This window comes from Lactuca sativa, chromosome 6 (assembly GCF_002870075.4).
Source record: "Lactuca sativa cultivar Salinas chromosome 6, Lsat_Salinas_v11, whole genome shotgun sequence".
Lineage (NCBI taxonomy): Eukaryota > Viridiplantae > Streptophyta > Magnoliopsida > Asterales > Asteraceae > Lactuca > Lactuca sativa.
The window spans coordinates 46,511,117-46,525,844 of NC_056628.2; the positions used below are offsets into that span (position 1 = coordinate 46,511,117).

At 37.0% G+C, this 14,728-nt stretch overlaps 2 protein-coding genes across 2 annotated transcripts; one reads left to right on the top strand and one right to left on the bottom strand.

Annotated features, from left to right (window-relative positions):
• Positions 1 to 4,484: 4,484 nt before the first annotated feature.
• On the top strand, positions 4,485 to 7,926 carry LOC111887430 (probable zinc metalloprotease EGY1, chloroplastic). Its single transcript, XM_023883596.3, has 10 exons — positions 4,485 to 5,185; positions 5,538 to 6,002; positions 6,098 to 6,238; positions 6,339 to 6,440; positions 6,514 to 6,725; positions 6,856 to 6,906; positions 6,987 to 7,056; positions 7,138 to 7,206; positions 7,554 to 7,604; positions 7,699 to 7,926. Exons 1-10 carry the CDS (start codon positions 4,784 to 4,786, stop codon positions 7,855 to 7,857), a joined length of 1,722 nt encoding a protein of 573 aa, XP_023739364.1. The 5' UTR covers positions 4,485 to 4,783; the 3' UTR covers positions 7,858 to 7,926.
• Positions 7,927 to 8,112: 186 nt separating this feature from the next.
• On the bottom strand, positions 8,113 to 8,922 carry LOC111887431 (LOB domain-containing protein 20). The gene has a single exon (XM_023883598.2). The coding sequence runs from the start codon at positions 8,710 to 8,712 to the stop codon at positions 8,128 to 8,130; it is 585 nt and encodes a 194-aa protein (XP_023739366.1). The 5' UTR covers positions 8,713 to 8,922; the 3' UTR covers positions 8,113 to 8,127.
• Between the last annotated feature and the right edge of the window lie 5,806 nt (positions 8,923 to 14,728).

Here is a 14,728-nt window from a genome sequence, read left to right on the forward strand (position 1 = left end):
TCGCTATCCGCATTTGTTTTTTGATGTGTGATTCCGGGGACGGAATCATTCTTAGGTGGAGAGAATTGTAACGCCTGTGTTTCCGGGCTTGCCGTTATTAGCAATATAATAGTCTAGGTTAACCTTTGTAACCCGTTTTGAAATAATAAGATTGTATTATTTGAGTATTATGTGTTTTGTGCTTAATTGCTTAATTATGTGGTTTGATTAATTAAGAATAAAAATAAGCGTCAAAATTTAAGTGTAAAATAAACTTAATATCTTTGATCTATGTTGTAGTAGTTGAAACGAGGTTTCCGAATATATATAGAACGCCCAAATCTGACTTCGTATGAGGAAGTTATGATTTATCGAAGTTCCGGCTTAGCGGTATACAGCCCGAAATACTCGATTTGAGATCGAGCAGTTTTTAGCCGAAGCAATCTAAATGAGAATCGAAGATCTCGTTGTTGGTATCGAAGCGATAAAAAGTTAGGCGAGAACGGACGGCAAACGAAGAAGTTATGAATTAATAACGAAAGTTTCTGTCGCGGCCTATTAAAAATAATTAATAAAAATAAAGTCAAAATTAGCCGACGGAGTCTAAACGAAAGTCGTAGAGCATGGTCTCACCTTCGCGTGGATATAAAGAACGTCGAAAACGGAGTTCGTATGAAGAAGTTATGAATTTCCGAAGTTTATTAATCATTTAATAATTAAATTTAATTATAAATCGAAGGTATTATCCGAAGCCGTGTCACCGGTGTAATCCGGAGTACGCCCCGCGTACGAGGTTACGCTATCGCGTAACTCCGATAGTGTCGACACTTCGGATGACGCATGCAATGACGATTTCGGACGCGTACGCGCTGCGTACGCCTGTACGCCCCGCGTACTCCGAGGTTCCAGCCTCTATATAAAGGATCCGAAGGCAGCCTCATTTGTTGTTCAATTTCTTCTCTTCTCTCTAGTCTTTTGCATCGTTTTTCGTGCCGAAGCTACCCCGAAGCCCCGGTATCATACTCTAGCCCCGAGGCAAGTCCCGAGACCCCGAAGATCCCGAGAAGCGCGGTTCCCGAGTCGAAGCTCTGCCCGCGAGAAGTTCGATTTTCGAGGAGATCTTCCAGATCTGCTGTGGATTACTACTTCTATAAGCCGTAGTGCTGTCGGATCGTCTTCTGATCAAGTGAGTGTGTAGTTATTTCTTCTAATACAATAATACGAAGTATTTTATATAAAAATACGTGCTATGTGTATATATTTGGTTGTGTTATGTGTGAATGAGTATTCACTCTCTTCTATCTTATAGATTTGCTTATTTCTTTATGAGATATGTGTTATGTGGGTGTGCCTCATCTGTTATGTGACATATGTGTTGATTAAAAGCATGCTATACAGGTTTTCTTTAAACTACGTATGAAAATATATATTTTTATCTACTAATATGTTGGGTAGAACATGGGTAGATAGTTGGTGTGTAATAAACAGATGAGAGGCCTCGATGTTGTTGTTGTTGTTGATCTAGTTATTCAGCGGAGTATGGATAACGACCACGGACTCTTTCTAGACAGTCCAGTGGAACACTAGCAGGTTCATAACCTGTAGGTGTTGTGAACGATGTGTTCACCGGTGTACTCTATCCCCCTCATGGTTGCCTTTAGGATATCTATTGTTGAGGAAACCCCTTCGCAGTGATGTCCGTCCCGATGAAAATCCTAGATTAGGTCCCTTGAGATAGTTGTTTTAGGGACGTAAAGTGAGGATAACGGGAATGGGTAATCGGGATAGTGATTGGTTGGTGAAATTAAATATAACTTATTTATTGTGGGTTGAAAACCCTATATGCTCACCAGGCTCCCAAGCCTGACCCACTCAGTTTTATTTGTATTACAGGAAGTGGCACAAGGGCGTAAGATGGATGGATCATCTTGTTGTTTTGTTTACAAGTCTGTATATGTATATATTTGTTGAATGACTTGTAATGTTTATCGTTTATGCTTTATGGTCTGTATCGGAACATGACATCCCGAGTTTTGATTATATAATGAAATGCATCTCTTGATGAAATGCTTTGATAAATATTATTTTATCATGTTTTGTTTTGGGAACAAATTCCGCAACTCTTTCAAATCAAAAGGATTTACTCTGAAAATATTTAAAAGCATAAATGAAAATCGGTCTTTTCTGGCCGAGATTTTGGGGATGTCACAGATGCCAAAATAGTCCTGCCCTCCGGTGTTTCATGTTTGTCCCCTGTCTGTACATAGTGCTTGAAAAGTATTGTTTAACACTTATAAAACAACATCGCTCATAAATAGTCGCAATAAATATTAGAGTAAAATCTAGTGGTAATAATACTAGGTTTCGTCAAGGAAAATAAAATTGTTAGAAGTGAAGCGCTGCCCGAGTTGGAAATCGTCACTTTAACAAGTGAGTGCATAGTTACTTTAATCTTAGACACATATATGAAGTATTTAATATAAATTATGAGCTATGTGTGCATATTATATGTGTTCTTGATATCTATGTTGGATGAACGATTCATACATATTTTAAATGATTTAAACTGTATATGTATTTTATGTCTACGAATATGTTGAGTAAAACATGGGTAGATGAAATAGTCGATGTGTGATGAAATAAAATGATGAAAGACCTCGATGTTTACTATGATTCAGTCATCCAGCGGAGTATAGATGACGACCACAGACTATTCTAGACAGTCTAGTGGAACGCTGGCAGGCTCACAACCTGTAGGTGTTTATTTGAACTATGTGTTCACCAGATGCACTCCATCCCCTTAATGTTTGCCTTATTTGACATGTATTGCTGAAGAATTCCCTAAGTAGTGTTGTTATCCCGATGAAAATCCTTAGGCTAGGTCCCTTACTTTAGATGCTTTAGGAACAAAAAGTGAGGGTAACGGGCATAGGTAATCGGGTTGTTTGATTTGATGAAAATAATAAACTTAATTATTGTAGGTTGAAAACCATATTTGCTCACCAGACTCCCAAGCCTGACCCACTCAGTTTCTTGTATACAAGTAGTGACAAGAGAGCACATGAGTGATGATCTGATGAGAGATCAATGGATTATAGGTCATTAGAATAAATACATGTTGTAAGGCCTATGTTGTTTCTGTTTATGTTTTTGATCTGTATTGACAATGACAACCCGGGGTTTTTAATATAATGAAAATACATTTATTCGAAAATGTTTTGATAAAATTTTTATCATATTTTTAGGAACAAATTTTGCACATATTTATTTAAAAATATACTATGATTTTCAAATAAAGCATAAACAATTCGGTCTTTTATGGCCGTGAAAATGGGGATGTCAAAAGATACCTTTGAAATTGTTTCGATAGATGGTGGTTCGGAAGTATGAGTCGTCTCTTCCTCTTAATTTTGTAAAAGATTGGTAAGTGAAAACCAACATCAAATAGTTTTGAGGTAAACACCAACTTTTTTGGATGAAGGCTAATCAAAGAATCTAAACACAAGAATAACAACTTTATCTTCGGGACAGAGACCATACTTATCATTTAACACCTTGAACAGGGTCAGAATAGGTGACAATCCTAGAGCAAAATCATTTAATAATTATCAGAAGAAGATGAGAAGAAAGAAAGGAGAAATTAAGGAAGAAAGAGAATAAAAAGGGTCAACAAAAATGATAAACCGTATTGAATTAAAAGGGGAACCACATGACAGGAAATTCGAAATCATCATTAAATCACTCAACGAGTTTAACACAAGTTACCCTAAACACACACAAGTAACTACCCTTAGCAATTCAATGAGATCTCAAATGATGACTAATATAGACAATTGTCACTCGCTAAGGCCAAATCATACTGACATTTGAGAACACCATCATGCTCAAGAGTAAGAGTAGGGGACTTGATGATGTGTCCGTGTAGTATGACGTCACGACTCAATCGGGCCCTCTTGGGCAATGAGGCAACTCCCCAAATATCTTTGCTTGGCTAGACTCCTAAGTAGTTGTGTCAAACATAAAAAACAATAACACTGTTTGCTCAGTCGTGCAGTATAAAAAGCATCAAAATAACCCACAATCTCTTTTGTCAAAAGAACAACTGTTCTAAAAAAAAGACAAACAACAAACAACTGGATATTTCATTCCATCATTTTTCTAATATAAGTCTAACATCATACATCGAATGAATGATAAATGTTCACTCTCATTATAAATACAACCAAGCCCAGTTAGCAACGATAACATACATCCTCATGGAGTACGATTGACCTTTCTTTTGCAATCAAAACTCTCGGAGAACGCCACCACCATCGTTGTAGTACTACCTTAATCCGTTCAGCCAAACATAGGATTGCATTACGTATAAAAAGGAAAAGATCTCGATCTTTACTATATTGGTTTAAAGCATTGTATTTAAAGATAAAAATCAAATACAAAATAAATTTAAAGATAAAAAGTTTTGAGGAAAAACATAAAACTTTCGTTTGCCGGGAGCGCGAGACCTTTTTTTGTTCAATCTAAAAATTATCACCAATTTCTGCCCATCGTTTCAGATAAAGAATCTTTATTCGAAAATTCCCCAAATAAAGATTTATCCCTTTGCTTCTTCTTCCCGTTGCCAAAAAATGGTACTATTACCTCTTCTTCCCTCTCTCAGAATTTCACCAATTCTATATGATTTTGGTTCGTAGTGTTCATACCCATATCTTATAAGTCATACGAAATCATATTGCATCAGGGTAAAGTGTTTAATTTCATTTTTTTTTGCTTTAGAAGCGGTATTGAATTGATTCAGTTCCTAATGAGTACACTCACGAGCTGTAGTTTTACGAGCACACTGAATTTAGGGTTCCGTTTAAGACCTAATCGTATCGATTTAGCGGAGCGATATCGACTTTACAACAGGAGGAATGATGGGACCATCAAGAACAGCTATATTTTGTCTAGTAGAGAGCTATTATCGAAAAAGAGGCGGCGAATTATAGGTTTAGATAGTGATAACAAGAGGTTTATTGGAGGATTTGAGTGCTCAGCTAGTGGTCGTGATAATAATAATGGCAACAGTGGCAATGGAGGAGATGACGACGATATGTCTAAGGATTCAAATTTGGCAACGATTTCGCCGGAGGAGACTACTGTCGGTGGTGAGGCTGATTCCGATAAGAAGCCCGTGCCTCCTCCGCCTACATCTATTTCGTCCAGGGTGAGTTTCTCTGATTGACATTCATTTCACTACCACATAGTTTTGTTTATGCTTCAGCTTAATTCCTTGTTGAGTGATTAATTTTTTCAAACTATTGTAAAGGACCATTCTTCCTCTGCTAAAAATGGAAAAATAACAGCAGGTGCTGGATGAATTAGTTATTTTTCGCATTTACACTTGTCAATTTGCCCACACTATTGTAAAAATCACTCCTTTTCTTATTAATTGTTCTTTGATTGAAAAGATGTGAGTGTGATTCTTTTCTGAAAGAGTGAATTTCAACAATATGGGAATATAAAATCTGCTCTATAGATTTTGAATTTTGATGCATCATCATCATCTTCTTTTGTAGCCACCAACAATTTCTCCAATTTCATCATCATATACCAACTTTCAAGTCGACTCTTTTAAGCTGATGGAACTTCTTGGACCCGAAAAAGTCGATCCTTCTGATGTAAAGCTCATAAAGGACACACTTTTTGGGTATTCAACCTTTTGGGTAACAAAAGAGGAGCCATTTGGAGACTTAGGTGAAGGTATTCTCTTTCTTGGAAATCTTAGGGGCAATAGAGAAGAAGTTTTCACCAAACTCCAAACTCAATTATCCGAAATCATGGGAGATAAATACAACCTATTCATGGTAGAAGAACCCAACTCAGAAGACCCCGACCCACGCGGTGGGCCCCGCGTTAGCTTTGGTATGCTAAGAAAAGAAGTCTCGGAACCCGGGCCCACAACCCTTTGGCAATATGTTATTGCTCTCTTGCTGTTTGTTCTCACCATTGGTTCTTCTGTTGAGCTAGGAATCGCCTCTCAGGTATCAAAATACCAATATTTCGTAATAATTACTAAATCAAATTGTTAATTGTTAATTGATAATAATAATCATAATAATATTATGTTGTTGAACAGATAAATCGACTTCCTCCTGAAGTGGTTAAGTACTTTACAGATCCAGATGCCATTGAGCCACCAGATATGCAACTTCTTTACCCTTTTGTGGAAGCCGCTTTGCCACTTGCATATGGTGTTTTGGGTGTTCAGTTATTTCATGTAAGAAAAATCCATTTTTCAAACTTCTTTTATCTTACCCTTTTTCTTGCTGCATTCCCAAACATACCCTTAACAATGATTCTTTAACCTTTACATACAGGAAGTTGGACATTTTCTTGCAGCATTCCCAAAGAAAGTGAAATTAAGCATTCCATTTTTCATTCCAAATATCACCCTTGGAAGCTTTGGAGCAATCACTCAGGTATAAGGGTTTCAACGTCTATATTCATTTTCTTATATTGAGGCATTAATAAAACAATGTAATTTTTTTTTAGTTTAAATCGATACTCCCTGATAAAAAGACGAAAGTGGACATATCTTTAGCGGGCCCATTTGCAGGTGCTGCATTATCACTTTCAATGTTTGGTGTTGGGCTTTTGCTTTCATTAAAACCAGATGCTGCAGCTGATATGGTTCAAGTTCCTAGCATGCTTTTTCAAGGCTCTTTGCTTCTTGGGCTTATAAGTAGAGCCACATTAGGTTATGCGTATGTTTTTTCTCTTTCAACATCATTGGATGATTCCATTCCGTTGTCATGTTTAGTTCAACGGAATGGAATCACAAAGGAACGGAATTATAATTTTACTTCATAATTTATTGTTATATCTATTATGCAGTGCGATGCATGGGGCCACAGTGTCAATCCATCCACTTGTAATTGCTGGCTGGTAATGTACTCTTTGATGTTTATTTTTTAAAATTTTTTTTTTTAATATAAAAAATATGAAATATTGTGGATTCTTTTCAGGTGTGGTTTGACTACTTCCGCTTTGAATTTGCTTCCAGTTGGATGCCTTGATGGCGGAAGAATGGTTCAGGTATCCATTTCTTTTGTTTATTTACATTTATAACCTTTAAATTTACTAATACTATATTTTACTATAATGCATCTAATACAGGGTGCTTTTGGGAAAGAAGCACTTGTTGGATTCGGTTTAACAACTTACTCATTACTCGGGTTTGGAGTGGTATATATTATATTTATCCAATTCTTTCATAATTCATATTTTTTTTGTTAGGTTTAATTACATAAAACACCCTATATATTGATTTTTTTTTTCTAAAAGAGCCCTTACATTTTTCCATTTTGGTCCTTTTAGCAGGTTTACTAGTAATCTTCCGGGTTTTACACAAACACTTAACGGCTTTTTTAGAAAAATAAATAAATAAAGTTGAGGTGTAATCCGAAAAAATTGAAAAATGTAAGGGCCAAATCGGGAAAAATAAAATAAAGTTTAGGGTCTTTGATGTAATTAACCCTTTTTATTAATACAAAAATTAAATAAGTTTTTTTTTTTTTTTTTTGAATCTGTAGCTTGGTGGACCCTTATCGCTTCCATGGGGATTATATGTACTAATTTGCCAGGTATAATAATAAGTTCATGTTATTTTCAAGGCGTTTAAATATTGGTAATATTAAATATATTTAATATGAGGTTAATTTTGGAATATTTTGACAGAGGTCGCCGGAAAAACCTTGCCTGAATGATGTAACGGAGGTGGGGACATGGAGGAGAACGGTGGTGACAGTGGCCATATTTCTAGTTGTTTTGATACTTCTGCCCGTATGGGATGAGTTAGCAGAAGAGTTGGGCATTGGTCTTGTAACCACTTTTTGAACAATAAAACATATATAATCACAAATCATAATAACACAAATTACAAATCCAAAATTTAAATTTAATCCACTATGTTTAATTATTTATTTCATCGATACTTTATTACACTTGTTCAACAAAAGGCAAAACAACATTATTTGGTTTCAAACATTGTATTGGTAATAATTTGGGTAGCGTTCGTATATAATCGGATAGTAGAATGAATAAAATTAAGGATTATAGCAAACTACATACTATATGTGATTCCATTCCCTCATAACGAAACAACAACTAAAGCATTTCATCGGCAAACACAAAAGGATCAAAGTTGTTCATGTTAAGCACGTTATTATTCGAAGCAGATGAACCATTTGTATACCCCACAAGGTGGTGCACCGGGGTTGGCTGTTGAAGTGAGCCTTGGATCGCAGTTGCAACCGAAACTCTATTGTTTATGAGCTGGTTCTGAACCATGGCTAACTCGGTCTGCAAAGCGGCTACTTGTAATTGCAAACCAATAACCGTTGAAATACAACCATAAACAGGGTCAAACAACCTGGCTTGAGCTTCATATGAGATGGTTGCAACCGCGTGAGGTCGCCGGTGCACCGGGAGGTGCATCAGGAGCTTTGACACGTTGCTGGCTCCAAACACCTTGTGCACGGCGGCAAACAAGGCGGCACCCTGGTCTGTGGTGAAGTGGGGTGCAAAGATGCACCCTGGGATGCACTTTCTTCTCAAGAACTTGCAGGCTCCACAAGGAGTGGCGGCGGGAGTTTGGTGTGGTGGTGCTGATTTGAATGGTCTTCCGGTCCGCTTTCTGGTGGCTTTCTGGCGGCTGTCCGATGAACTGCCGCCAGCGTTAGGCTCTGCCATGATGGAATACCAAGCTGTGAAGTGAGAGAGGTAAGGGGTTTTATATGAAGGTTGCTAGGCTTCTCACAAGAATTGTAATGTTTGAATGATAAGTAAGTAGCTCAATAAATGTGGTTTAAGGGTATCATTGATATACATAAAGTAGCTATGGATACTATGGTCGAGAAATAGAATCCATGGTATTTGTTTCTTTAAATGATTACGATGACACAAGATTCATGCTTCCCTTGGCGTGTGGAATGCTATCAAACACACCAATTTCCAATACAAATATATCTATAAATAGAAATTAGCTATGGAAAACGTGACCAACTTAAACCTTATAACCGTATAGATATAAAACCAATGAGTATTTCACCCAAAAGTATAATAATTGTTAATATTACACAATGTTACAAAGTCGGTTGGCGCCAGTCAGTCGGTCCTATGGACCAGTAAGACCATGATGGCGTAAATTGTAAAACGATTTATTTTTAGAAAATCAAATATGTGTCGTAGCAAAATAAGTAGATTACAAGATCAAAATAGAATATGTTTTGAGTCTTCAACAACTGAATCAAGGCTTAATACCAAAATTTAAAACATGTAATATGTGGTTTCTCGTCTTCTCCCTATAATTCTATGATACAAAGTCCATATTCAACTTCAACAACTTACTCACTTCTAGTCTCAAATTCTTCTTTAAAAGTTTATATCAATTTAGAATTCCTTCGAGGTCGTAGAAACTCATCGGCTCATACATTTTCACTAATTTGTTGGGATAACAACAAAACAAGTTAAGCACTTCAGACAAATGTCAAACAAACTTTGGTGAAACTTACGAAATAAAACTTCTGAAAAACTTAAATCAAAACTGAACACAATATTTAACGTGGTTCGATCAATGTGACCTTGTCCACACACACACACACACACATACACATATATATATATATATATATATATATATATATATATATATATATATATATATATATATATATAGAGAGAGAGAGAGAGAGAGAGTATAACGATCCAAAAATCACAGATAAATTTTGGGTTTTAAACTGTTAGTTTTGATTCATCAAATGTCTCCAAGTCGATCACAAAATACAACATCAAAAGCATCAGAGTACAAATGTCCAAATAGTGTGGAAAATCATGAAGGGGGGGGGGGGGGGATGTTGTGTTATCATGTCGGGCCCTTCCTTTCCGTACCAGAAGTACCTAAAACCATAAACATAAACTATAAGCATAAAGATTAGTGAGTTTTCCAAAGTACTACATACCAAATATACAACTGAGTCTAGCCCAGGGGTATATTCCAACCCAATATATAATCATGGGGGTAGCCCTAGGGTTTCTTTCAACCCATAAAATACTCGTAGGCCCAACCCTGGGGTGTATTTCAACTTAATCCTACAATAATGAGCCCCACCATCGGGTATATTTCAATCCAATCATACAAACATGTAAGAGTCATATAACAGTTAACATTCCAGATAAACAATTTGGTGGGCCGACATTGGTGCCTTCGACCCATAAGAACAATGAGAAGACTCACCTCTAATTGAAGATAACTGAATTGCACACTCGAGTTGTTGTTATCATCATGACTCCTCACACTAATCATAACCCAAAGACAACCATAATTAATAATTAGGGATTTAACCCAATGTCAAAGGTCCAGATCATCTTCATTATACCAAGGGAAAAAGACCATTTTCCCTTGTCATGCATGACCCAAAATACAAGGCCCAAAACCCCTAATGACCTAGGGCCCAAAAATAGCCCAAGTGGATTTCCTGGGAGTACGCCATGCGTATCCCATACAACGTACCACTTTGACTGTAACACCCATATTCTTAAGATATATTTTATTTGCTGAATTGTGAGTTTTGTGGGTTGCCACGATGTGGTGGAGGAACCACCACGATGTGGAAAGGCAAATTGATCATAAACTTCATTTAAGCCACCATGACGTGACATTCTTGTGACCACATCATAACAGTCGTTTGGAGGTCTAAACCCTAAATTCTGGATTTTGCACCATATTTAAAGGAAGTAGTAGCTAGGGTCTCACCTCTTAACAACCTCCAACACCCAGAAACCTAAACCCTAGCCCTTTTTGAAGCTCTTGAATCATTTGGTGTGTTTTTGTGGCCTTGGAAGGAAGAAGAAGGAGCTTTTGTACATAGATCAAGCAGGCTACTCATCTCCGCTCCTTGTGTGCATCATCCGGATCATTTGTGAGCTCTCAAGTTATCATCTTGACGATGTTTTGCCATATAGATCAAGGTTATTTGTTATATTTTGGTATATAGTTAAGTTTTGGATGGTTGAAAAAGATAAAGTTTGCAACTTTATAGCTCACTTTGGTCCTTTGGTCAACATATATTCTGGATCTATGAATTGGTAAGGTCTTGTTTCCATGCTTGAGGTTTTGACCTCTTTTTCATATTCTTGACCTAACTTAAGCCCGATACTTTCATAGGTCATGCATGTCTAAAAAGGAACGATTTTTAGGATATTTTAGGTGTATGAATGGCTTCTAGAAGGTTTGGATGAGTGATTCAAACGATTAAGGATTTATTGGTTAAACTGTCCCAAAGGCAGCGACCACGATGTGGCAGGATGGTGCCATGGTGTGGCGATTGCATTACCCATGATCTATCTGTCTGGTTTTCGTGACTTTGTCAGATAGGCACGATGTGACGATGGTCTATCCACGACGTGGAAGGTGTTTGAAACTTGGATTGGGGCTTTGTTTGTTAGCAACGATGTGGCCATGGGCTAGCCACGACGTAGAGATGATCTAATGATGGATTTGACTGATGAACTAGAGGGTTGACTTTTGGCTTGGTTGAATTTTAACCAATTGTTAGTTTTAGAAGGTAGAGTAAGGGTTTACCTTATACGGATTGATAAGAGGTGTTAGAACCATTCTTCGATTGTGGGTGATGTTAGTTGTGTTTCGTCTGCGAGGTGAGTTCCTTCACTGTATGCGTGGGTCGAAGGCACCAATGCCATCCCACTGGATTATGTTTGTAGGATGATAATTGTCTTTGTGACACTTATTGTTATGCCTGTGTATGCTTGTTGTCTTTATACTCTTGCTAATATGATTATATGCTTAGCTGTAGGGGTGAAATTGACCCGATACCGGTTGAAAGAGACCGAATGGGGTAAAATAGACCCACTACCGGTTGAAAGAGACCGAAGGGGGTGAAATAGACCCAATACCGGTTGAAAGAGACCGAAGGGGGGTGAAATAGACCCAGTAACGGTTGCAAGAGACCGAAGGGAGGTGAAATAACCCAATTATATTTTGACTGTTATGTATGTATGGATGGGGTATTTTGGGAAACTCACTAAGCATTATGCTTGAAATTTATGTTTAAAATGTTTTCAGGTACTTCTGGTTTCAAAGGAAGGGCTTGGCTCGTTCATTGAGCATTCTCCATGTCAGCGATCCAACGGCGGCTAACGATGGGATCCTTAGCCCCATTAAAACTTTTCCACAAGTGAAACACTCCAAAAATCATAAAAATTTAAAACTTTTCAAAAACAACCATTAAGCATCATTGTTTACAAAAGACCATTGTTTCAAAAGTAAAAGTCATGTCAGAATGTCCCAAAAGTCAATATCATGAAAAATAGGAGGATGTGCACGATTAGGCCTTCGGTTTCCTACGATCCTCTGAAGTACCTGAAACAATAAACTAAAACTATAAGCCAAAGCTTAGTAGGTTCCCCTAAAGTACCAACATACTACATAACAAAAAAAGCATGCAAATATGAGCCTTCAGCATGACTGGACTGCCTCGTAGGGCCTACAACCTATCTAGACCGCTCTACGAGCCTTCGACATGACTAGACCGCCTCGTAGGACCTATAACCTATCTGGACTACTCTACGGGCCTTCGGCATGATTGGACCACCTCACATGGCCTACAACCTATCCGCACTACCCCAGGTGTCTTGGACTTCAACACAAAGCATGACCGCCTCAATCCAACCACAAAATGTCAACATAAGTAACAGATAAACATAAACACAGAACCAACAAATACAGATAATCATGCAACTGTACTAATCAATCATATACTAGCATAATACTATCCTATAACCAGTATACATAACCTAGTGAGCCGAAATTGGTGACTTCGACCCACAAGTACAGTGAGGGAAACTCACCTCTCAGTCTGAAAAGATATCTGGCAGAACAAAGTTCCGAATGGCAGCTCAACTGGTTACCTAAACACCAAACAATGACCGATTTCAAATACCACTCAAATTACCTAAAGTACCCTTAGGTCAAACTTGGTCAATGATCAAAGTAAAAATCAATCCATACTTAAAAGTCCCATAGGGGCCCAAATACAAAAAGGCCCCAAAGTCTATCAATGGCCCAAAGTCCAAAACTAATGGCCCAACAAGGCCCAAAAATCAAACATCGCGTCTCACATCGTGACCATATATGTAGTCATGTCGTGAGATTCACTCGCCCGATTCTAAAGACTCGCTCCTGAATCAGACAACTCAGCAACAGATCATGTCAGGAAAGACTGAAACGGGGGGTTTAGCAACGGAAGTGATTGTAAGACTATGGCTGGATCATAACATTCATATGGCTGAAGTAGGTTGTTGGTTGAAATAAACTGTCGGGCAGGGCCTGTTGGCTGAAATATGTCGTTATCTGTATGGTATGTGATATTTTGAGGAACTCACTTAGTTTCGTGCTTACGGTGATAAGTTTAAATGTTTCGGGTACATCTTGTTGCAAATGGAAGGGTCCATTGCATTACATCCACTGGAGATTCCGTACTTTTAATTTATGATACTCTGATGTTATTTGGAACCACTTTTGACACTTTAATGATTTTTGAAACGATGAAATGAGTGGTTTGTTATTTACAAATAAAAAATTACCTATGAGTTTTGAGAAACATTCCCATACAATTTGTTGTTTTAAATGTCATATTTTTCAAAAATTACTTCGAACTAAAAGCTAAATAAATAAAATATTAAAGTACAAATATTTAGAGTAACTGTGCAACATTAATGGATATAATTGGTGCTTTTTCCCACACCTTCTTTTTCCTAATATGTTTTCGAATGAGGAGCTGATCCGTACATAATAATATTTTTTCATACACAACAATTCATGTTTTAAAATGTTATACAATACAATCTTGTAAAGCATAATTTGTTGTGTACGGAAAAAAAATATTATATACGAATCACTTACCTTTGGAATGTAAAAATATAGGGAAATGGACTTAATAAGATAATTAACTTTTCAGTTTGTTCACATCTGTGTAACTATCTTTTTTTTGTACACATCTAGGTAACAAACTTTTTAGAAGTGTTCACATATGACCATTATGACCGGCTGTAGCATGTTACATCCGGTGATAACCAGTCATAATGGTCATATGTGAACACTTCTAAAAAGTTCGTTACCTAGATGTGTACAAAAAAGATAGTTACCTAGATGTGAACACACCGAAAATGTAAGAGTAAAATACACGTATGGTCTCTGTAGTTTGGGTAATTTGTGTGTTCGGTCCATAACTTATTTTTTTAGCTTGGATGATCCATACTATTTATTTTTGTTGTGCATTTGGTCCCTGTCCTACCTCAAAAGACTATTTTGCAATTTTTAATTTTTAATTTTTAATTTTTTTTTCTTATTTATGTATTTATTTTTTATATATTAAAAAAATCAATAGACCTCACATATCTACATCTCCTCATCCTAAACCTGAAACCACATTTGAGAAATTTAAGTTGGGTCCCACTACTCACCATCTCATCTCTCATCATCCTCAATTTTTATTTCGTTTCCATCTTTAGTGATATTGACGTCTTCATCATCCCTTATTTTTTCAATCCTTCAACTTTGACGAACGAACCCACAACCCACTGTCTCTTCGTTGAATTTTCCACCACCACAACCCAATAGAAGGGTGATGGTGTTGTTTTGTCGGAGTTGAAGGACCGAAAAAAGAAGGGATAATGAAGACGTTGATAT

Excerpts from the sequence above, each read along its gene's own strand:
- LOC111887430 (XM_023883596.3), top strand. The coding sequence starts at position 4,784 with ATGAGTACACTCACGAGCTGTAGTTTTACGAGCACACTGAATTTAGGG. Across the intron at positions 5,186-5,537 it reads CTACATCTATTTCGTCCAGG|CCACCAACAATTTCTCCAAT; the intron begins GTGAGTTTCTCT and ends CTTCTTTTGTAG. Across the intron at positions 6,907-6,986 it reads CCACTTGTAATTGCTGGCTG|GTGTGGTTTGACTACTTCCG; the intron begins GTAATGTACTCT and ends GATTCTTTTCAG.
- LOC111887431 (XM_023883598.2), bottom strand. The coding sequence starts at position 8,712 with ATGGCAGAGCCTAACGCTGGCGGCAGTTCATCGGACAGCCGCCAGAAA.